General features: G+C 41.7%; 1 protein-coding gene across 7 annotated transcripts in view; it reads left to right on the forward strand.

Annotated features, from left to right (window-relative positions):
* ANKRD44 (ankyrin repeat domain 44) overlaps positions 1-24,183 on the forward strand; it is a 71,433-nt gene that overhangs the window by 17,116 nt on the left and 30,134 nt on the right. For 4 of the 7 annotated variants that reach the window (XM_017728530.1, XM_017728547.1, XM_017728550.1 and 1 more), the window contains exons 4-15: positions 1,442-1,642; positions 3,174-3,261; positions 5,029-5,171; positions 6,535-6,747; positions 7,680-7,758; positions 10,907-11,021; positions 13,956-14,038; positions 15,329-15,446; positions 17,833-17,901; positions 18,598-18,738; positions 20,824-20,907; positions 21,887-21,998. In XM_017728530.1, coding sequence (XP_017584019.1) covers positions 1,442-1,642; positions 3,174-3,261; positions 5,029-5,171; positions 6,535-6,747; positions 7,680-7,758; positions 10,907-11,021; positions 13,956-14,038; positions 15,329-15,446; positions 17,833-17,901; positions 18,598-18,738; positions 20,824-20,907; positions 21,887-21,998 — 1,446 coding nt within the window. The remainder of the gene's footprint in view (positions 1-1,441; positions 1,643-3,173; positions 3,262-5,028; positions 5,172-6,534; positions 6,748-7,679; positions 7,759-10,906; positions 11,022-13,955; positions 14,039-15,328; positions 15,447-17,832; positions 17,902-18,597; positions 18,739-20,823; positions 20,908-21,886; positions 21,999-24,183) is intronic. The other 3 variants (XM_017728516.1, XM_017728523.1, XM_017728524.1) reach the window with 3 other exon arrangements.

Genomic DNA, 24,183 nt, shown 5'->3' on the forward strand with positions numbered 1-24,183 from the left:
AAACGGCTCTTAAAATAGTAGGCCTGTAATTTAAAAACCAAAATCCTATTGAGACATCAACAGTCATAAATCATTATTGGTGCTGTAAGAGATGCAGTGTCACTCACTGAACAAATCTGTTAGAGGGCAGTTTGTGAGATGGCTGTAGAAAATGAAATTGCTGAGATCAGTTGAGGACAAAGACATAAAACTCCTAGTAATGTATGTAGTGTTGGTACAGACTGCAGGCACTCTCCTGGGCCATTCTAGATATAGAAGTACTATTTAAACGTACTGTATGCATTTGTTATTCATTAATCAAATTTTGGCTGGGCTTAACAGAAAACTTTTCAGTTTATGGAAAAAGAATAAAGTACTATGTAGGACTAGGGCTCTCCCACATACCAGATGTGAGTTGTATTTATCAGACAAGGCTGCCTGAATGCTACTGTGTCCCAGAAGTTCCTCTGTATTTTGTTTGTTTGTGGGGGGGGAAAGGAAGAAGAAAAGAAATGCAATTTTGAGAAAAAAATGTGTTTTTTATCTGACTTGCTTAATGGCAGATGCGTGAGTAGAAGCAGAAATTAACAGATTGTGAATTCTCCAGCAAGAGAGACTCTCAAGAGAGAAGAGTACATTTTCTCACTGGGAAATATTTACTTTTTACCAACAAAATTAACCTTAAAAGATGTTGTTTGGTCTCAGGCTGACAGAATGGATATTGCAGTCAAGACCGCTGGCCTATGCTTAGCCCTTGGGGAGGACAGGAATGCTAATGCTATGCTGGGGACACCAGCATTCTCATGTTTTTGCAAAGCTAAAATTTTCTTTTCACACATCTTTTTTATTTTTTCCTTTTTCCTGTTTATAAATAAAATGTGGAGCACTTTGCTGTTATTGTCACTACAAAATGACATGCTTTCATTTTGTAAATAATTTTTGTAGCAGTCTGCATTGGGTTTGTGTGGCAAGGGTATGGTAGTGGGGGTGTCTTCTGTGAGAAACTGCCAGAAGCTTCTCCACGTCCGACAGAGCCAGTGCCAGGCAGCTCCAGGACTGTCCCGCTGCTGGCCAAGGCTGAGCGCATCAGCAGTGGTAGTAATGGCTCAGGTGAGTTCATGTCTTCGCTGAGAGCACAGCTATGAGGTACTGAAGGTTAAGCAGCCAAACAGGATGGGCTCTCTGCATAGGAAGCTTAGGACATCCTCAAATCCACCTGGGAAATTCTGACGGTGAGGCCGGTGCTCCCAGTGATGGCAGAGGTGATGTGTGCTGGGGCACTGGAATTGACAGTACCATTCCAGGGCCCTGGGAGATGGTTTGGACAGATGTTGTTGTCTGTGCCTCCTCCTGGCCCCTGTGCTGTGCGTAGGCATCACACACAGTTGGCGTGGCTGAGGCGTCGGGAGCGGGGCCGTGCAGTCACCCAGGCTGCTGGGTGACGGCTGGGCTGCCATTGCAGGAAGCCGTGCAGGTGCTCATCAAGCACTCGGCCGATGTCAACGCCCGGGACAAGAACTGGCAGACACCACTGCACGTGGCGGCCGCCAACAAGGCGGTGAAGTGCGCGGAGATCCTCATCCCCCTGCTGAGCAGCGTCAACGTGTCCGACCGCGGCGGGCGCACGGCCCTGCACCATGCCGCCCTCAACGGCCACATCGAGGTGAGCGCGGCGAGCCGCACCCAGCGCTGCTCGGCTGCTTTGGGCTCTCATTTCGTGCTCCTGACCTGCCCTGGCTGGCTCTGGACTGAGCCCCATGAACCTGACCCCCAGGGTTCCCGTCACTTGGCTGCTTCCCAAACTGTGGGACAGGTTCCCCACCCACTTGCAGTGGCAGTGGCTGGAAGGTACCTGTGTAGAGCCAGTGTGCAAGTGAGGTGTGTGAGCACTCCTGGAGAGCTGCCTGTGCCACCACTTCCAGCAGCTCTGGGTGTCCTTGGCTCTTTGGAGCTGGACTGCCTGTGAAACTAAGAGTGGCGGAGTGGAAAGAAAGGAAAACTGGTGGATTCATTCCATACTGAAGAAACATGCAGCTGTGTGAGATCCAGTCACTCTGCTTTTCTAATTGTTCTTACAGAAAATGTGCTTCTGTTTTTCCCTACTTATACAAGCAGACCATTCTAGTATTATTATTTAACTATATGAAAAAACTTCTGTAAATAAAGCCCCTAGATTTTTGCCTCCTAGGTTTTACTAGTCTTCAGATCTGGATTTAAGGATCCTCATTTACCCATTCCATGCCTGAAGATCTAGATATGGAATAAAACCTCTTAGACTGAAACAGTAAGCCTCTGCGAACAAAAGTTGATTGGTCATACTGTAATTAAAAGAAGAAGGAGGAATGGTAGTTCCTGTAAAATGGTGACGGTGTTTGGCCTTTAAAATACTGCACAGTAGGAAAGAGATAGAAATGCCTGTGTCTAATTGTCATAATCTAAATCTTTTGGATAGAGAATATCAGAAATGAGAATTTAATATATGCTGTTATTAGCTGGTCTTTCTGGCAAAACAGTGTGTGAGAGGAAGACAATTATCTAGCTCTGGAATTTAGGATTTTAGAACGTTTTGCCGAAAAAGTGGCTGTGATTTTCTTTTTTTTTTTCCCCCTTATTTTTCTTGCATTTAATGTTGGATGATTGGCAGCGGGGAAAGCAGCTTTTCAGCTCTTAGCTGTGCTGTGGCCAGCAAATACAGGAAGCAGCCTGGTGCTCTCCACACTGCTGTGGGCACATGGGAACTTAATGAAAATCACTGTGGTGTGGCAAGAAAGACACTCCATGTGGAAAGATCAAGAAGATCTTAGGGTTTGTTGTGATATGGTCTGGAAGAATCTTGTCCCAGCCCACAAAAACCAGCTTAAATTTGTCTTATCAGTAAAACTAAGAGTGGAGTTTCACTTTCAGCCCTGTTTCTCTTCCAGTTAGTTTGCCAAGCTGAATTTGAAGCACATTGCAGTAGCAGAGCTCTGCAGGCTGTCAGACCCTCTGTGGACACAGAACTTGTCCTGGTTACTTGTGACTGTCCCCAGTCTATGTCATGAATGCACAGGGCTTTGAACAGTATTGGTGTCATTCACAAATTTATCACTCAAATGCAGCATTTTGTGATCCCAGCTTTATTGCAAGATTGATTTCTTATAAACCTTTGAGTGTTTGGCCTGGAGGGTTGGTTTACCTGCTGTTGTTACTTCTAGATGGTGAACTTGCTCCTAGCCAAGGGGGCGAACATCAATGCTTTTGACAAAAAGGACAGAAGAGCTCTTCACTGGGCAGCGTACATGGGTAAGGCTTGGGCTGCTGCTCCTTCTTTTCAATTTCCTATTCACAATCAGATAGCATGTCTTAAAATGGACAAGAACAGACCTGGCCATGGAAAGAGAGTGTTGCAATTACCCTGAAGAAGGAAGGGTTCAGCTGATCTAAATAAACACTGTCCATTTATGGGTTTTCAGCTAGGGAGATCTTGGCTGTGATTTCCTTTTTAAGACAGTTAATTGTGGGCTTCTTGTGTTGCTTTTTCATTTTGGTCTTTTTATCCTGACTCTTAAGTCAAGCCTGAACTTATATTTGTGCTAGAAAAAACCCAGGTTATACTTGTTTCAGTTTTTGCTAAAAAGTACTTCAGTGAAATGCAGGTAACTGTTACCATAAATATTGCTGTTTATTGAAATTTTTAAGTAGCTAAGTTATGATGTTCTTAGGAAATGCACAATAGGCACTTTCTTCCTGTTAGGAGCAAATTGTCACCTTGTATTTCAGAGTGGACAAGAGCAACTGAATGTCTGTTCGAAAAATCAGCAGTGTTACCAAATCAGTTTGCCTTATCATTCCTTTCAAGTTAAAGGCAAGCTTCTTACACTGGGACATTATAATTTAAAAATACAAGGTTGCCTGTTATAGCGGTCATTCTTGTTCAAGAGCTTTTGTTGGCCAAGCTGTATATTTCAGGTTACAATTTGTGGAGAGTTGTGTGCCCTCAGCCAGGAACTCTTTCATTTGACCTGTCAGAAATCTTGATTTTAATCCTGGCACTTTTGGAAATGAGATAATAGGAGATTTCAAACTGTGAGAAAAGCATATTGTGTGGTTTTTTGATATACACAGACAGATGGAAAGGCTCTTGCCAACAACTGTGATGTGGCTTTTGAGCTAACGAGCTTTGAACTTCACTCTAGATTTGAAGGGCTCTTACATTGTGCTGTGCAATTCCACGCCTCTTTTCCACTTAAATATTTTCAGAAATTCATTATGTACTTTTAAAAGTATTTAGATAACATCTAAGGCCTAAATTAGCAATGGAGTCTGTGGTGCAATTTAGACAGAAGTTAGATAATGAGATGAGAGCTGTAAACCCTCACAGAGTTTCTTGAATATTTAATTATTTTTGGACGCTAATTATCTTTGGACACTTTGTACATATGGTGTCCTAGGTCCTGCACATGACCAGAGCTGCCCCTTGTCATGCAAGTGCTCTGCAACTCAGATGGAGCATAACTTTGCATGGTGTTCGACAAAATAAATGATTAATTCTAAGACAGACAGTTCTGTCTCAGCATGAAGCAATAAGACTATTCCTCTTCATTTTATCATTCATTAAGGTTATTTTTTATCTCTAAAAAACCCAAGAAGTGTTAGTAGTTGTGTTTGCAGGTGACATCTGTAGGATGCTGTTTTGGGAGACTTGTAGTGCCATGCTCCTAAGCTCACTGTATCACAATCCTCTGTAAGAGTGAGAATAAAACGCCAACTCTTAGCTTTAGAGAAATAAATGGAAAAGAGGTGTGGTTTTGTTCTTTTGGCAACTGAAAAATCAATTCAGTAAAAAGAAATTTGACACATTTGGAGAAGGTGAATGCATGGATTTCTTCACAAGGCCTTGGAGCTAGGATTAGAAACATTTATGAAAATGCTTTTTCTTCCATTGGAAAACTGTGGGAGCACTTTGAAACAGCAGTGAAAGGGCAGTGTGGTAGCAAGAAAGCAGTAATTTGGGAGAAGTGATGCTGTAGGATGGTTTACTCATTGATAACTATCTTTTGTCTTTTGAAGGTCACCTGGAAGTTGTTGCCTTACTGATTAATCATGGTGCAGAAGTGACTTGTAAAGACAAGAAGGGTTACACCCCACTTCATGCAGCTGCATCCAATGGGCAGATTAACATTGTGAAACAACTCCTTAACCTGGGGGTGGAGGTAATGTGGTAATGTGCACTTTGTTTCTCTCTATTTAGGGATAGTATTTTCTTCTTTCTTATGGATGCTGCTAAAGACAGTGGAAGAGCTTCTAAAGAAAAGGAGTCCCATTTTCCAGACCACCTCATGCTTCTTGTAGTTTATTGGTTCAAGAGCCAGGAAACACTCTGTATTAAGGAAAGTCTGATATGGACAGTAAATTCCAGGCCACCTTGCTGAAGGAATCAGGTGATATATCCTGTTCCTGCAGAAGAAGAGGGAGTAACGAAATCTTCCTTGAGTCAGCATTTCCTTTGATATGATGAATGGTTGTTCTCAACATGTACACTGCATGCTTTACTAAACAGCAGTTCAGGCTGTTTCAGTTTACAGACCTGTACTTCCTCTGTAGCTGATGGATTGTTTTCACTCTGGAAAGTAAATTTTCTTCAGGGCATGGACTTCTTGTTATTGTCAACTCCTCAAAGCAGTGGTGAGATGACCAGAGGAGCCTAATCAGACAGTTAATCAGAGATGTCAAATAAAGCCATTGCTTTTGCCGTGGCATTTTCAGCTGACTTGACCTACCAAAAAATTGTCAGAAGTTCATGTTCACAGGTTGTTGGCTGTGAAGTTGAAGGGGAATAGCTGTTTCCTGTTATTAGCAATGCTATCCTAATAACTCCCTTTGAGTTCCACATTCACCACCACTGGGGATATAATCTCGAGATGCCTGTATTTCATGGAAGGTTGTTCATGCCATTCCCAAGTCTTTTGTACAATCTGTCTGGTCCTACTTTATAGAACAGCAGTTGCATACTAGGTTGGTCATCAAGAAGTAACATAATCTTAATTACGTCTTTATAATACTGAGCTACTGAAAGTGGTTTCTTATTGAAGTGTGTCTGTGTACTTTCACATTGCCCTCACTCAGACACCTTCACTCCCTACCCAAAATAAAACTGTGGAAACAGCTCTTATGCCTGGTTCTGTTCACAAAAACTCAATACTCACTGCTGTAATTTTTTTAAAGATAAAGATTGTGAGCTTTTTATTCATCCTGCTTTTCCACTTACATGGAAAAGCTTTCCAGCTTGTTAGGACTTTTGTCATCATTATCATCATTATGTAGTCCTGCTATCAGCTTTAAGCTTCACACTGGTTTTAGAAATTGTCAGTAGGATAAAAAGTTAATAATAGGAAAGGCAAAGCATTCTAAGTTAAGCTGTCTGGGAGTATAATTTGTCGATGAAATGTGCTGGTGAGAACTATGCCCTATGACAGTTCAGGCCTCCAGCTATTTCCATTTGCAGTGTGTGATGCATTACGTAAAATGCTAAGCTGATGTCTGTAATTTTAACTATGTCTCCTTGTCTCATTTTAGATTGATGAGATGAACATCTACGGAAATACTGCACTTCACATTGCCTGTTACAATGGTCAGGATTCTGTTGTTAATGAGCTGATTGACTATGGTGCTAATGTAAATCAGCCTAATAACAATGGATTCACCCCCTTGCATTTTGCTGCTGCCTCCACTCATGGAGCACTGTGTCTTGAACTACTAGTGAATAATGGGGCAGATGTTAATATTCAGGTAAAACTTGAATTCCAGCTTTACAGTTTTTCTTTATCCTATTTTGCATATCTCAGGAGGAAGCTGTAATAACAAATACAGCATGGCTTTAAATCCTTGATGGAATTAGAGTGATGCTGAGAATGTTGATCATGAAACTGTTTGGGTGAGATTACATCCCAGCAGAGGAGCTCTCAGTGCCTTGATAAATACAATGACAGCTCTAAACTCCAGGCCAGCCACTTTCATGAAGGCACGAATCAGTACTAAAATACAGTCCCAGGAGCTCTGTCAAAATGTTGTCTCAGGGAATGGTGCTAAGTCAAGGAACTATTCCTTTTTAGTATTTTTCTTTCCCCTATAATATGGATATAATTAAACCTGATTCCAAAAAGTTGCCTTTCCCGGGAATAAAACCGAAGGTTACTGGTTGCCTGCTTTAGAGCCCAAGATTACAAAGTCTAATTCTGCTTAGGATATCTGAATATTCTTGAGGCACAACTGATACATCTTGATGAAGCTGAAAGGGACTTGCTGTTGTCCAACAGAGGGTACTGGTATAAGTATCAGAAGACTTGAGGTCTTCTGAGCTCATATAAGGTTTTGACTACTTTATTTAAAATTCGCATCTGTGAAACTGGCATTTAACTTCCAGCATTTAACATCTGGCAAGTCCCTTGAGATCAGTGAATAGTCAATGCACTATTTTAACTCAGAATTATTAAGAAGAAGTTAGGGATTGTGCTTGCCAATGAAGGTGAAACCCCATGCCAATAAACATGAAGTGATGTGAGTAGAGAGGCTGGTACCACTCCCATGCTGTTTTCTCATTGCTCAGCTTTCCTTGTCTCAGTTTCTTTTTCTAAAACCCAAAACATTGTTCTGTACTCATTGTACCTTTGATTTCATAAGCCTTCACATGCTGAACCACTGGTCTGTTTCATTTCTGTCAGAGTAAGGATGGAAAGAGCCCCCTGCACATGACAGCTGTCCATGGGAGGTTCACGCGGTCGCAGACCCTCATCCAGAACGGTGAGTTTCTCTGCCTCTGGAATGGCTCTCCAAGAGATCAGGCATGTCTACTGTTGCAATTTTCCGTTGTTCTGACCCAGAGGGCAGCTCCATGAACTTCTGGCTTTGAGCTGCACTGACAGCTCTCATTCCATCGTGTCATCACAAGCTGAGATTTTGGTTGTTAACAAAATTCCATAATCTTCCAGCTGACAGTGGCCTGGATGATCTGTTCAGATCCTTAACCTGAAAACAAGAGTTCAGAGGAGTATTTAGGTCTTTTTTCTGCTGAGAAGAATGCATAATTTTCTAGTTGTCCTCCTTTGGGAGCCCTGGTGTTCTTAGAGCTCAAAACATTTTTTTTACTCTGCACTCAGTGGCTGCGCTTTTCTCACCTCTCATAGCTCATCCCTCACCACTGTCTTCATGAAGTGTTGAGCATGTACTCAGGAGGGAGGAGCAGCACTGCCTTGTTTGTTCTGGCATAGCCAGGATTCCTGATTATCAGTCATTTTTCAGGCATCTTTTTTGTCCAAGAGTACTGTAGCATATAGCAATTATTCTTGTTGGAGATCTGGGAAAGGCCTGTTTCTGAATGACAGAGGTTGCTATTACTGATTCTTTACTTAAGGTTCCCAGTTTGGGCCACTACATGAGACAGGATGGTCTGGGCTTTGTTCATTGGTTGGGGCTTTTTTTTGGTTTTCCAAAATCCCAGACTTGGAACTGAAGTGTGAAATGTTGAAGATGGCTGAGCAATTGTGCTTTGAATGTAATGACACATTTAAACAAGATTGTGTTTAAAAATTGAGGTCTCCAGTACATTATGCTTCTTTCAGGTCATCATGCAAATTGTTGTCATCTCTCTCCTGGGATAAATAAAATAGTAATAATAAAAGGGAGTTGGGGCAAAATGCAAGAAACTGTGCTTTACTGAAATTTTTAGTTGTTTAGTGTAGTATGCTCAGACTTAGAGCCATTGTTTGCTCGCTGTTGGATTTGTGTGTGAAAGGACTGGCAGTTCTTCATCAGTCCTTCACGCCTCTCTACTCTGCTTCCACTTACTTGGGTTTCACTTCTTTCTTTCCTCGTTTTCTGCCCCTGTAATTTTAGTATTGTACACAGATGTCATTGCAAGTGACTTTATACCTTACTGCCATGGGATCTTGTGGAAGAGAGAAATGTCAATGATTTAAATAAATGGAGTTTCATTCTGCAGTACTTAATGAGTTGGTTAACGATGTCTCAATTTCTGGTTGCTGTCTCTAGCAACCTGTAGCAGAAGAATGGATTACCTTAAAATTGGAAAACTGCAAATGTGATACCTTTCTTTAAAAATGGGGGAAGAGAAATGCTGGAGAATGTTACGTAGGTCAGCCAAAGTAGGCAGTATCTTGCACAGGTTTCTCAAGAGTAAAAGAAGCTGGAACATCACAATTCTCTTCTACAGCAGTTTAATAGGCTTTGTGAACACAGCACAGTACTCTGACTTTTCCATGTGCAGGTTCTGATTGTAGAGACCTTCACTGGTGGATGTTCTGCCCCAGGGATCCTGTTCAAGCATTTCACTGACCTTCATTTACCATTAAAAAATTAGAAATTAGAAAGGTTGGAAAGGAAAAGACCTTAAATATCATCTAGTTCTAACCCCTCTGCCATGGGCAAGGATGCCTTGCACTAGACCAGATTGCTCAGAGCCTCATCCAGCCTGGCCTTGAACACTTCCAGGAATGGGGAGTCCACAGCTTCTCAGGGCATGTTGTCTAGTGCTTTACTAGAACTCTTCTTGTTGCATTTAAGCCTTGTTATCTCCTGCAAGGGTGGACATGCAGTAAATATTACCACATCCTGATATTAGCAAGACTTTTTACATGCTTTCAGGAAGTATTCTCACAGCAAACTAACAGAATATTAAAATATTACAGTGTCGGTGCATAACTGGTTGTAAAACTACACTTGGAGATTAGTAATAAATGGATTGCTGTTGAAATGGAAGGTGTAGTGACGGAGTTTTTAGTTTTCCTTCTGGATCTGGAACTATCCAGTATTTTCATTAAAAGCTTGGACAGTGGAATAGAAAATGTGTTTTTAACATTTGGAGAAAAAAAATGCAGTTGGGAGAGACTGTTAGTTTGGCAGAAGGTGGAGTCAGAATGAAAAATGATCCTGTAGAACTGGAGACAGAAGTTATAATGCGAGTGAAGCAAAAGAAAAATCACACACAGAGGCAGGAGTATCAGCTGGACAAGTTCAGAAAGGCAACAGCCAGGTGGGTCCCTCAAAAGGGGATCTGGAGTTTGTGGTTGTTGACCACAAGTCAGCAGTGGTGCTTAAAGAAATGGATCATGGATGTACATGGTGCTGTGCAATGTCCAGGAGTGCAGCCAGCGGGCATGAAGTAATCCTGTTTGCTCACCTCAGCACTGGGAGATGTCAGCTGTAGTACTGGTTTTGGCTTTTGCTTCCAGAAGGATGCAGGCCAGCTGGAGAGGACTGGGGGAAGGAGAGAGTAGTTGGAGTGCAGTAAACCTGACTGGCAAGGAGAGACTGAAGAAGTTAACAGTTCTTGGTCCAAAAAGAAAACAGGGACTTGTCTGTAATCTGTCTAAAGAAATAATCCATTTTTCCTGCTTATGTGACTAAAACACAAGATGCCAGGCTTAAATTGCAAAAGGAAAAGTTTTACATGAGCACTGCTTGGTTGTTCTTTGGTAAGACACACAAAGAGCACACAACACGTTTGTTGGTAGAGTGTTCCTGCTGGCCTCCTGAGTGAACTCTATTTAACATTGTTGTCATACAGATAAGGCTGAGTGGCAATGTCTTTACAAATGAGGGTGCAGTTTCAGCAGATTATTTTGTAGTTTATTTCAGGGCACCCATTTGTACCTTTAGATAGGCAGCAAATCCAAATTGTGTACTTGACCCCTGTACATCATCCCATTCCCACCCCTCTTCCCCCCCCCTCCCGCGGTGCTGCTGCCAGACCATGTTCAGTACCTGTGGCTGACAGCTGACAGCTTGCTGTGTGCTGGTCCTTGCTCTGGGAAATTTAGTGTCTCTGTGGCTGGGCTGTTCATGCTGCATTCGCTAGAGACAAATAGCACTTGTGGTCACTGGTTCATGCTGAACTTCTCAGTGTTAAACTGTATAAAAATATCTTTTGCAGGAGGGGAAATTGACTGTGTTGATAAGGATGGTAACACCCCTCTGCACGTGGCTGCAAGATACGGACACGAGCTTTTGATCAACACCCTCATAACCAGCGGAGCTGATACTGCCAAGTAGGTGCCTCAAGAGGAGCTGTTCCTAAGGATCAAGTGTTATGTCCAATGCCTGGAAACGCAGCTGCTCCTCACCTTCTGAAGTGGGAAGGTTAAAATGGACAAGCGTAATTGTACTGTACTTCAGTGGGTGACATGAGACTAAAATATGAACAATTGGGAAGTGTGGAGTTCTCTGCAAAGTGCCTGTTGTGCCCACTTGCATGATTACTAGTACAAGTACTGCTTCTTTTCCCTGAAGCACTGATGGGGAACAGTGGTATTCATGTACATGAAGTGGGGGTGTGTGTGTATATATTTATGTATATATATAGAGAGAGAGAGTACTTTAGTATTGTTTAGTTATGGTTAGGTTCTTAGGGTCTGTCAAAAGGGAACAGCAAGCCTGGGCGTAATGAGATCAGGATAATGCAGTGCTGTGAGGGATATCTGTACCAGGTATTTCAGAGCAGCATCTGATAATGTAAGGTTTTGGCAATTACCTCCACATGTCTCCAAAATATAATTTGTCTTCTACCTAGAACCTGCCATAGAAATCTGTGCCTTCTCTTGACTTACCTAGTTAGGAAACCCTGCTTTCAAATGCAAATTTGGTTTGAATTTGGAGGATACTTGCAGCTCTCAGTATTTTGTTTATTTGCTTGATAAAGTTTATGCAAGTGACACATTTGCCCACTCTCCTTTGTTGAGTACAATTGTCACCCTACAAACTCAGAAGGTGGAACAGATCTTCAATTGACATGGATAATGTAATTCCACAGGCTTCAACTAATGTCACTGGATTTCATTAATACAGCCAGCATAAAGATCTTGGTATCTTAATAGAGGTGTATGTTTTTCCTCTCTCTCCAGTGCAGTCAGTCACTGTCTGTTAGCTTGAGATTTTAAGGGAAAATGAGATCCACTGGAATAGCCCACTCCACTCTTGGAATCAGGGTTCTCCAGTTAGAAATTTCTATTTCCCAGTTGGATGACCAGAACATTGATCAAATAAAATACTTTTTCCAGCAGCAGAAATAAGTGAAATAAGAAGTTGGCTCAGAGATACCAGGCAGATGGAAATGATGCTACTGCCTGTGCTAAATGTGCTTTCAATATGTGCTGCATGTAAATAACTCTGGGTGAGCTCCCCAAACAGGTTTAGAAAAGACAACTCTGCAGCACTGTTCACAACAAGTGCAGACAGCTTGGCCAGTCTTTGAGGCAATGCACTGGAAGTGGAAGTGTGCAAGTGATGGGAGGAACCAGTGTGAACAGCACTGCAGAAGTGGGACACTGGCTAGCAAATGTGCAGATAGTGGATTTCAGTGGAAACCAGCCAAAACATCTGCTGGGTGGAAATCTTGACCAAAAAGGTGAATAATACTGCATTAGATAACTAGGTGGAGGAGGAGACAGAGGGAAATGGTTGTAGGGAGAAGCACACCAATACAAAATGTCCAATATTACCTTAAATAAATGAATCCATGGCTAGAAAATGCAATCTGTTTGTACAGATGCAGCAGCTCAGTGGAGCTTGCACTGGTTTCTTCAAAGACCAGGCTGTCAGATCCTCTCTTAAAAGATTTTCTCTAAGATATAGATGCTGCTAATAGCAAAATTAAAATCTGTACAGCAGCACACATCAGTCCTCAGTGTAGTGAAGCAGCAAGGAGGACACATTTAATATGAAGGCAGAGGAAGAATGGGCCTGTGGATTCTGAAAAGAATAAACTTTTTGAAAACAAACCCAAATTAGTTAAATACATTTATGTATAAGATCCTGGAGAGAGCAAGATATCTTTATAAACATCCACATTAATTTTTGTCTGAAGCTTCATAAGTAATTATGATCTATGGTGAGTCTCACAGAAAGATAAGATCCTTGGATCTGTATCTGAAATCCTTTTCCATGAGGTGATCATACTCTCCCATCCACCAATTGTTTTGCAGAAATGAAGGACTGATAGGAATCCATCTGCTATTGTTCCAGAGTTTGTAATTTAAAAAAATATATCTGCTGGAGCAGGCAGTAGATGATAATCTTGTCAAGCTAGTTGGTTTCAGAGGCTCCGTGTTTATGTGCACTTGGAGAACTGCCAGTAGGATAACATTTCTAAAATAACAAGATGCTTTACACAAAACAATGCTGAATGAAAGATACCAAGATGTCCAGACCCAAAAGTATTCTAAGACAGTAAGCAGTGGCATGCCTAGGGACTGAACTGACATGATTTCCTGATATTAATTGAAGTTGCTGAGTGCTCAGCTTGTTTAAAAACTACATCTTTGCCTGATACAGATTTAGACTAATGATAGATAGGCTCAATCTAATGGCTGCCTTTCTTTTCTTACCCATCATGTCTGCTCTGAGAAGTTTATCATGTAATTGAAAAGAGGGTCATGTTAAAGGGAGGAAAAAGTGAAAGGGGAGGTGAGGAGAGTAGCTGGAACAAATAGGAAAATTGGATTATTAGTTCTTAGGATGTGGAAGAAAACCATGACATGGCAGCCTAAAGGAAAGTGTGAAGAGTCATCTGCAAAAAAAAAAAAGGGTTTCAGAAATAAATGTAGAGGAGGTTTTGGCATTTACTTTTCCCTCAGAATGGCAGTTGCCATATGTGTAGCTGGTGCTGAAATTTGTGGCTCACTGGGCAATTGACTTCAAGCCGTATCTGCTCTCTTACTTCCTCCCTTACCTTGGCTTTGCCTTGAATTTTTTGGAAACAATCCTGCCACATTCTGTTCAAAGCATAATGCCAAGATTTTGCTGCATCGGAATATTTTTAACTCTCGAGATGGCTGTTAAGGAAATACAGATAAAAATAATGGCGGGCACCAAGAAAGAATCTTCCTAGAAAAGCATGAGAAAATGTTGCCTTTCTGTAAGGAGCTTTTGATGTGCTGTGTATGTATGTAATCTACATTTTCTCATGAGGCCGTTGTCCCTTTCAGGTGTGGGATCCACAACATGTTCCCTTTACACTTAGCAGCGCTGAATGCCCACTCAGACTGCTGCAGGAAATTGTTGTCATCGGGTGAGTGAATCCCCCAGTGTCCCTGGAACTCGAGTAGTGTTTGTCTCTGCTGCTTGCAGCCCCTTTCTACTTTTTCTTGTGAATTATTCGAATGAAAGGCTTCCTGTGCTGCTGTGTTGGGCTGTGTGGGGCAGTGCACCAGAGGATGCGAGGCTTTCCCAGAGCCATGCTGGTACTTCCTTGCATCCTGTGCTGTTCGTGCCCAAAGCTCTTTTCTCCTGGCAGGTTCAGAGAGTTTAGACTAATTTACCGGGGGAGGGAGGGAATTTAGAACCCCTTTCCAAACTGCAGGAATGTGAGGTCCTGTTTTGTTTTGGGAATTCTCCCCCCTGCCCCCCAAAGGAGTAATTCTGAAATTATCTCCTTGGGGTCTGCACTGGCACAGGTATTACATCCCACTGATGATGATGATGTATTTTACATGCAGCTAAAGTGTGTTTCTGAATCTGCAGTTAAGGAGTTAGGCTGGCCAAAGTTCTGGGGGCATGAGAGGGAAAATGAGTGAAAGTGTAGTGTCAAGAGAACAGTCTTGGGATCCTCACCAGAGCCCAACACAGAAGAAGCCAGAGCTTGCTTATGCAACCATTTCAAAAGAGTCAGTAATCAGTGGCCAAATCCCAAATTCTGCTTTTTCCAGGCAGGAGTTCCAATGAGTTTAAAAATCCTGACCCAGATCATATGAGTTTTCTAGAAAACTCCTTCATTGCTTAACATGTAAAATATCCTACAACTACATTTCCCCCTTAACTTGAGTCCTGTAGGATATAAAAGAAATGTGAAAAATGGTAATTACATGCCCCATTACATTAAGTCTTGGTGTGTTCTGGCCTTGACCACTAGACAGGAAGAGAAAACACCCTGGGTGATCACTGTCAGGCTGATATCTTTGGCCTTGTGCATCTTGATGAATATCCCCACATGCTCCTGGAAGCCTCTTCCCAATCTGACAACCACACACAATAAAAACGGCCCCAATTCATGTTTAGGCTGACTCTGTTGTTCTTCCTCACGTCTTCGTGTTTTCTGTCTTCCTGTCCTGCTGTCGCAGTCCTCTTGATGAGTCTCTGCCTCCTAAACACCTGTCACATGGCTGTAAACAGGGATGTGGAGGAGCTGGATGCGGAAATAGACGCTCATCAACTTCTCAGCTCTTTTTATAGAGCTGCCAAAGCGGAGCAGCTGCTCGCTGTTCCCGTGACAACCTCTCTCTGACTGTAGTTGCTCGCGTTCTGTTTTTTTCCCAACTAACTGATTTTTCTGTCTCTGCGATGTTTCTTGTGGTTTAACTAGGACAAAAGTATAGCATAGTGTCCTTGTTTAGTAATGAGCACGTGCTGTCTGCAGGCTTTGACATAGACACCCCCGACAGCTTCGGAAGAACGTGCCTGCACGCGGCCGCTGCCGGAGGGTGAGTACCTGCCACTGGGGCTGCTCCAAGGGAGCTTGGGGCACATTTGGTGCCAGCCAGCTTGGCTGTGCCATCCACAGAGGAATTTACTGCTGTGCAAGGGAAGCAAAGCAGTAAATGATGTCATAATTGGGTCGCTTTAGGCTCTCTTTTGCTGCTGCCCTTGTGTAAGGTGAGCTGGGTTGATTTGAATCGTGGGTTTCAGGCAGAGGGGAAAACTCTTCATGCCCCTGAGAAGCTTTCAGAGGGGTGCTGCACTCGCCCAGGACTGCCTGAGGGCCACAACAGTCACTGAGGGCCAGCAGTCTCCAGGAAAACATCAGTCCCTAGGGAACACCCAGTGAGGAGCAGGAGCTGGAGCTCCTGGGATGCTGCTGGCAGGGGAGTTATTCCTGGCCTCCATCTTTGGACTGTGTCCTTGTCCGAAAAGGCAGCTGTGCAGCAGTGCCCACCAGATTGCAGCCTTGGAGTCCAAATGTAGTTCATCTCCCTCTCTCCCATTTTTCAAGTGCAAGTTTAAAAGTTTCTGAAAGAAAAACCAACAAACCAAAGCAACAACAGAAAAACAACCAAAACCAAACCCCTGTCCTCCAAATTGGAAAGTGAGAAGGCTGTCCCTCTGTCTGGGTGATGCATTCCTGAAAAGTGGTGGGAGGGCAGAAATGGAAATTGAAGTGAAAATGGAAATGCTTCAATTTAAGATGTAAATGTAGCCTCCAGTTAGTTTAAATATTTCCAGATAATTGTCAGTGAAGTGCTGTGAAGTTAATCTAGCAAAAGGACACAGCGTTTGGCAAGCACTGAGTTTTGACTCTTCTGTTTGAGTACTTTATGGCTCAGAAGACAGCTGAAATGGAGCCTTGGCTACAGCCCTTGGATTCTCTGTGGTTATAGCAAGCAGAAATGCTCATCCACAGCAAATACTTGGCAGTCGTTCTGGAAGTTGCTTTTTCTTCTGGGCCAAAATCTATATCGCAAAGTCTTTGTTCTTGGGGGGGAAAAACCACCAAAAACCAAACCCTAATAAAATTTATCCAAATATTGGTTTTATTATTCTTTTGGTACTATTCCTCTTGATACTTCTCTCACATTAATAGAAGAGGTATGACAGTTGCTTGGATGCAGCTTATTATAATATAGTTCAGATGCAACCTCTTTGATAAGGCCGCACCCCTGGAGGATAAAAATAACATCCTGGAAGTCCTAAAGTGAAGGAGAGGCTTCAATAAGAAGCAAAAGTGACTCATGAAAATAAACTATATTTTGCCAGTGGTTTACTACGATTGTCATCACTAGCAAGTGTTTTTATTTTTAGTGCATTGTGGTGAGTGTTCTGTAGTTATTTTATGCAACAGCAATTTAGAGTTGGGATTAACATACACCAAAATATTGCATTATTGCATCCAGTCCCTTTTTTTTGCTATAGCTGGAGATCTACAAAGCAATTCGTTTGTTTCCTGACACAGGCCTGTTACTGCCATTACATTAATGGGAGTTGCATGGGTGCTAGGAAAAGAATTTCAGAGGTCTGCTCATCTGATTGTGAACACAAGTGATTGATTTATTGCCCCTGTGAATGACAAGTGGTCTTGGAAAGTGCTGCACTTCTTTATGTCATTTTCTGGCTTGGAGTCCTACATTTATTTGCTTGAATGACAAAAGAAGTCAGAGTTCTGCTGATTTGTTTTCTATTAAAAATTACGTGGCTTTAAACAAGATGAAGAGACAGCCAGGATGTGGTGAATTCTCCTCCACTTCTATAAATGCAGTGTTGATGTGACAATCACTATAATAGCTACACCCATTTTTTAACAAAGCACATGGAGATGTGCTTAAATCTATCAATAGTCAACAAATCGTATCAGAATAAACCTAAAAGAGACTCTTGTGATTATATTTCATTAAATAAACAGGATTTGAGCAAAGTGCTTACTGTTGAATGCTTGCTGAATGGGGGTGGATTTTGTTAAATGTCACCTCTTCATTATTAGACTGGCATTTTATAAGCTAGCAACAACTTTCTTTTAAAGTTCTTTACTAAAATACCAGGTTAGAATGGGAAGCACTACAGTTCAGCTGCCATTGAAAATCTCCAAACACACTGATCACATTTACTGTGCTCTCTTTGGAAAATAAATATTTTTTTTCTTCTGCAGAAGAGAAGTTTGAGGTTTTCTAAAGAAAAAAAAAGAAAATAGGGGTTTTTTTTTTTAAGCTTCACTTTCTGTTTGATTGAATTTCATGTTATAGTTGGCTGTACCCTGGTTTTGCACAGCAAGTAATACAAAAATTATTAGAGTAACTTTTTCCTTTTGGGGGACAGGGAGCAATGTAGATGTAAGCTTCTGTTTTACTCATGTTCGGTCTTCTTTACTTCTCTTTCCAGTAATGTAGAATGTATAAAACTCTTGCAAAGCAGTGGAGCAGATTTTAATAAGAAGGATAAATGTGGAAGGTAGGTAAATTATGAAGTTCTTTTAAAAAATAAATAATCTATCAGACAAGGAAGAAAGGCTACCTCAGAATGGAAATCATATCTTCTATTAAAAATGGCAGCAAAATCAAGTAGCTTGGCCTTCTCTGCAGAACCCTTGCTGCTGCAGTTACATGCCAGCCAGACAGGTGCAGGCTTCATTAAATACATTAAAGCCATCCCACCCTCTTGAGTTTTCTGTTTTAAAAATATCACAAGTTTTCTTTTTTTGTACTGCCTAAATTCTTGTACTGGTGTGCCCAAGACAACACCTGGGTTATGATGGCAGGAGAGCTGCTATTTGATGTGCTTCCTAGAGGATTTCCCCCCTACAGAAAGCGTTGCTATGGGTGTTGCTATGCTATCTAAACAAGATGCTGTGATGGACACTATGCTTTTCCTCCCAGCTGGGAGAAGTAGTGTGTCTGCAGAGCCACTGCAGAGGCTCTCACAGGCAGTAGGCTGTTTGCAAGACACAGATTGATGATATGTATCCTGTTAGGATTTGTAGCAGCACCAGAACTTCGTATTAACACAATATTTTGTTAAATTTCCATAAATTAAAGTGCTGATATTGATTGCTGGGCATCTGTAGGAATGCAGCAATTAAGATTCATCTTTATCCTCTGCAGTGCATGTTGGAATATGAGGTAACAAATATGAACACTTATGTTCCAGGACACCTTTGCATTATGCAGCTGCAAATTGTCATTTCCACTGCATCGAGACCCTGGTGACAACAGGAGCCAATATCAATGAAACAGATGACTGGGGACGCACCCCTTTGCACTATGCTGCTGCTTCTGACATGGACCGAAAGTAAGAGAGCCTCTGAGGAATTCCTGCTTTGAGTGTTTTGCTAAATCAGTGTCATTTCCGTCTCTTCATGATGCTGTCTTGTTTGAGCCAAAAGATCCCACTAGCACAGGAATTTCTCTCAGATGTATGCATAGCTCCACAGTGAGTTGCTCTGACTGGAAGCCAAATCCCCAGATGATGTGGCATTTCAGCTCCATGGTTTACCTCTGCAGGAAGGAGCAGTTTTGCAGCCACCCTGTCCTACAGAACTATTTTCACAGTGTTATGTCTTCTGTTTTCCCCGTGTGGTTTCCTCATGAGATTAAGCTCAGAGAATTTTCTGCATTTGCTTTGCAAGTCCATCAGAAGGGATAGAGCAAGAGACAGCAGGAGAAGTTTTCTGAGGTGGACTGCAGTGACAGACATTTGGGCATTTTGACAGATTTGGGAGAAAGGTGGGATAGATGTAACCATCAGTCTCACTCCACTGTCAGAGCAGATAAAAATGCTCACCCCGTCCAAACAGGTTGCCGTTTTACAGAGAGGTCTGAGGAATAGCCTTTGTCAGAACAAAGTGTTGTTCTTGTGAGAAAGGGGGAAAACAGCTGCAAAACTTAGAAATGCTGTGGTTACTGACTGCAATTTTAATTCCCAGATAGTTGAACATTCTGGCAAGCTCTTCCTTATAATATACTGTATAAACCGGACTCAATTATCCTGTTAGTTCTCTCTTAAAACTGTTAGCAAGCTGTATTTATTTTAGGTCATGCTATGCTTTCCTGTCTGACAGTGTCTCAAGACATTAAGGAACTAGTTTTTGGTTTCTTGTGTAGTGAGGTCTGGTAAAAGTACAGCTGCATCATGCCCAGCAGAACACCACCTCAAAGCCACGGCAGGGGAAGTTTAGTTTAACTTCATGGCAGAGTTCTGAATGCCACATCAGAGCCTTGAGAGCGCCTTCATCATTTGCTGGATAAGACTGATGAAAAATGTCTTCCCTGTCACCCTCAGACCTGAACAGTGCTGGGAAGAAGGAGGCAGGGTTGTCAGAGGTCTGTGCTTGGCATGAAAATCAGCGTAGGCTTGTAGGAAGGCTTTCACCACTGGCTGTGTCTAATTCTGTCTTACCAGGGTGAGTGTTACTTGGGGGGTTGAGAATGATGATTCAGTATGTGTTTTTCAGCTTTTGGTTCTTGGTAGGTGAAGTTCCTGCATTTTAACAAGCTCTTGGTTAACTTCAGGAGGTATCTACTTTTATCCCTCATTTAAAAAAAAAAAGCTTACTTTAGTCACATCCTGAACTTTGGCAGAAGTATATAGCTTTTATTTGTCCTCACAGTCCAAACCTAAATTGATTCTGATGTGGTGATGCTGTCTTCTCATTAAACTTTTCAGTTTGAGATGTTCTGGAAGAAGCCTTATTACATAGATGAAATGCTATTTGCAGTCCATGATTTTATAGTTCAGCAATTTTTTTTTTCCTGCTGCATGTCAAAAAACTTCCAAGGTCAGGCAACCTCATTCCAAAGAATATTCATCATTAACTCTGGATGTGGGTAGTTAATGAGCAGGGAGAAGAACCTGACCTGGAGATCAAACAGTGTTGCCAAGATATTTGACAGAAAGTGAGGCAAGTCAGCTAATGCAGACTTGAGATAGACTGACTTAGTATCAGTGATTAAAGTTGCTCTAAATCCTAAATTCTGGAGAAGAACTAGTAGCTTACTGCAGGAGAAAGCAAGGTGTGGTAATCCTGAGTTACTCTCTGGAAAGGAAAAAAGTGCACATTGCTGTGGGGGAAACAGAAGGATTCTAGAAAGTGATGATCAAAATGTATCTGATAGAAACCAGAATCTGAAATTTTTTTTCTTCTGGCATTGACTTGTGGAACAATAAAATACCACACTATGGTTGTCTCTGTAGCTTTCAAAACTTACTACCTACAGACCCATGCAGTGCACTCAGTTAATTTGTGTAATAATCCTCATTTTTGGCTGGAGGAAGTAGCTCCTTGAAGAGGAGATTGGGGATGGGTGGCAGACTGCATCAAAATCATCGGTGTGATATTTTGAGAATAAGTTGCATTTTTCTGTCCTCTGTGCTAAGAAGAAAGAATATTTTAGGAAACTCCCATGAAAATGCTGAAGAACTTGAAAGAACCACTGAGATGAAGGAAAAAGAAGCTGCATTGTAAGTTTGGTGTCACAAAAGCAGTTGGACTTCATTTCTGGAGAATGCCTCAGCTTTGGCTTGCAGTTTTACGCTCTGTTCTTGCTCATTCTTTGTTCTGCTAAACACAATGCTTGGCTTCAATGAGGGCTAACCTAAAGAAAATAAGCTCCACGCTCTTCTCTGTGCACATATTCACTGATATTTCTGTTTCTGTGCTTGTTGCAGTTTCTTAATGGAAAATGTACAGCTTCAGTTATTTTATAATTCTTTAATATCATGCACTTAAGTATCATGCAGTGTCTTTAGTGTCAGGCACAGCATAGTGTGTACATTGCAAAAAGAAAAAGCCAATGGCTTTCTCAATGCATTCACTTGGATTAACATTTTCATCTATCTGCTTAATGATTTTTTTTTTTTTAAATCCCCTTTATCGTATAATGGCCTTACATTCACTACAGATTACAGGCTAGGGAAGAAAGTACTAATAACAAAATGATGGTATCTTGATGGCATAAGAGAAAGTGGCAAGAGCTAGAAAGAGCAAAAGGGATCTTCTGAAAAACATGATTGACAAAAAGCTGACAAAGAAGAGAATATATTCATGTAACTCAGTTAAATCTTTGTTCTCCAGCCTGCCCTGGTGCACGTTTGGAGGCCAGTTGTTTGATATGTGAGTTTTTATATGAGGAGTAGCAGTTCCAGGCTGTGTACACAGTCTTTCAGGCTTTGTGATAGAAAATCAGTTTTGTAATCTAGAGTAACCACAAGAGTTACCACAAGGTAGAAGAATTTTTTCATGAAGTTGATCTTCAAAGATGAGTGGAGATTTTCTGTTTAAAAACATGGTGAATGTGAGGAGCTATTGGTGAAAAGTGACTTGAGGTGCTGCTCAAAATACAGGATTCACTGCCTGTTTTCAGTGTCACTTCCAGTTGCAGCAAGGGATGAGTCTGTTAAATATTGTGAGCCCATGTTTACACCAGTGAATTGTCCACAGGTGTCTAGAGTTCCTTCTCCAGAACGATGCCAACCCATCCATCCAGGACAAGGAGGGGTACAACACTGTGCATTACGCTGCTGCCTACGGGCACCGGCAGTGTCTGGAACTGGTGAGTGCTCACTTTTGGAAGTCTCTGTCTGCTGATATTGAATGTGCATGTGCCAGGAACTCCCCTCATGGCTACTATTGGAGTTCTTTGGATAATGAGAAATCTGTGAAAAGCTGTAACATGGGGCAGTAAACTCAAATATTTGCACCCAGATGTATCTTAAAAACATGTTCATCTTGATAATCAAGTCCTTATTCAACAATCTGGTGCTTAAGGGTTGACTTTGAGTGGAGTTTATGTATGCACAAATTAATTTTAACTGTGATCAAAATATTCCCAGCATGTGCCTATGTGCCAGGAGTAAGGGACAGTTCCTGGTAAATGAGTGAATGTGCCTGACCCACCTGGCACTTTATCTGACTTGCATACTGAGGGAGTAAATAACTTTTGCCAGCTGCATACCTGCAGTTTCTTTTTTTGTCTCTGGTGAAATAATAGCAACATTGATAAAGTTACCATAATCACGATTAACCTTATATGCCACCTAACTGAGGCTTTTGGGGTTTTTTCTGGGTGTTCCTTTTTTAATATTCTGGGTCTGAGCGATTAGTAATTGCATCTTCTAAGAAGCCAAAAATTTTTAGCCAAACATTGGATTTGGCAGATATATAGAACAGATTTATAGACGTTTGTGACTTGTAAAAGTGTCATAAAGATGAGCGTTAACTGCTTGATATACAGGGTGATCCAAAATTATATATATAATATATATTATAGGTATTATTACTATATACATTATATATACTATATAATACATACAGTATATATTACATATAAATTGACTTTAATTGCTTCAAAAAGATAAGCTCCAATTGGAAAATTGTATAGATATTCATGCTTTAGTGGGAACACTGTGTGCTGTTGAGTGTTATGTGTTGTTTGGTTCTTTCTTTCTGTGTTGAAGAGTCAAGTATTTAGTTATTGAGAAGGAGCTCTGCGCAGCACATGCTGCTTTCACACCACATGTGCCACAACAGGAAATGCTGCAGCTGGCCTGCAGCTGGTCCCAGCAGCTTGGAAACCTGGGGCAGTAACTGCCAGGGCAAGCCTGGGGCAGAATTTCAGGTGGGGTATTAAGCCTTTTTAGCTCCCGCCTGCAAGCATTAAACTTAATTAAACTTAAAACAGCACTGCTCCTTTGTTGCTTGTGGCAGTGAGTTTGGCCTTGCCTTCTCCTAGCACTGATCTCTGGTGACTCTGCCCGTGGGGATGGAGGGGGAGCATCTTCGTTGGGGATTCTCTTTCAGCCTCTGTATTGTAGTCCCTGTGTGCTGTGAGGCATGGATTGGGCGTGGAGCAAGGTCCCCTCTCTTTTCTTATACTTGTTGCTGTGCACATTTCCTGCGCATGCAGTATTGCTCATCGTTGCAAGCGATGACCTGCTATCAAATCCTGGCCTTGCTTTGGCTTGGCAGACAAAAGGAAGAGCTGGGAATGCAGTGCATGTCAGAGGTGTTGGATTTTCTTTTAACTCTGGAGGGGTGACATGCAAACTGTGGGCCAGAGACAGCTGTGCAGCAAGTGTTCTACATTTGGACAGAAAAACTCCGTGTTCTTCCCTGTCAGTCTTCCTGTATTTGTGACTATAGCTGCGGTATGGAAACCCAAGGTCAAGCATCTTTTACAGAGTTAGAGTCACACAGCTGTTCTGTGTACAATGGTAAAAAAAACCTGCCGTGAATTTTAGTCCTCTGCATGCACAGGACCACTGTTGTGTGCTAGGATGTCAGCCTGAGAGTCTTGTGGGGACCAGGATTTTTCCATTGGTATTTGGAGGGTAATAGGCATCTCATTTTCTCTCTGGAATACAAAGGCCAAATGTGTCAGAAAGCATTTGTGCTCATCCAACATCATCTTTGCACCCACTGCCAGAAGAAGCTGACTCAGTTTTTTTGTCATGAGTTACCAAGTCCTGAGTTTAACAACTTTACATTTTATAACTGACTAACCAGTTGGTACAGGCACCACCACTGCACTTATTCCTTTGCAATGCTGGGATTCAGGATGGCAGAAGGGCTGAAAGCAAAATGAGGCAGGATTATATAAATAAACCATTATTTTTCAGTGCCATATTAGCTGTTCTTTTACTATTTTATCCCCTTGGTAAATATTTTTTGTTTATTATTGGTAGCTGATAAATGAAAATATCTAGGAATTATCTTCCCTAGAACAAGACAGTTCTTTA

This window comes from Corvus brachyrhynchos, unplaced genomic scaffold, assembly GCF_000691975.1.
Source record: "Corvus brachyrhynchos isolate BGI_N302 unplaced genomic scaffold, ASM69197v1 scaffold370, whole genome shotgun sequence".
NCBI classification, from domain to species: Eukaryota; Metazoa; Chordata; class Aves; order Passeriformes; family Corvidae; genus Corvus; species Corvus brachyrhynchos.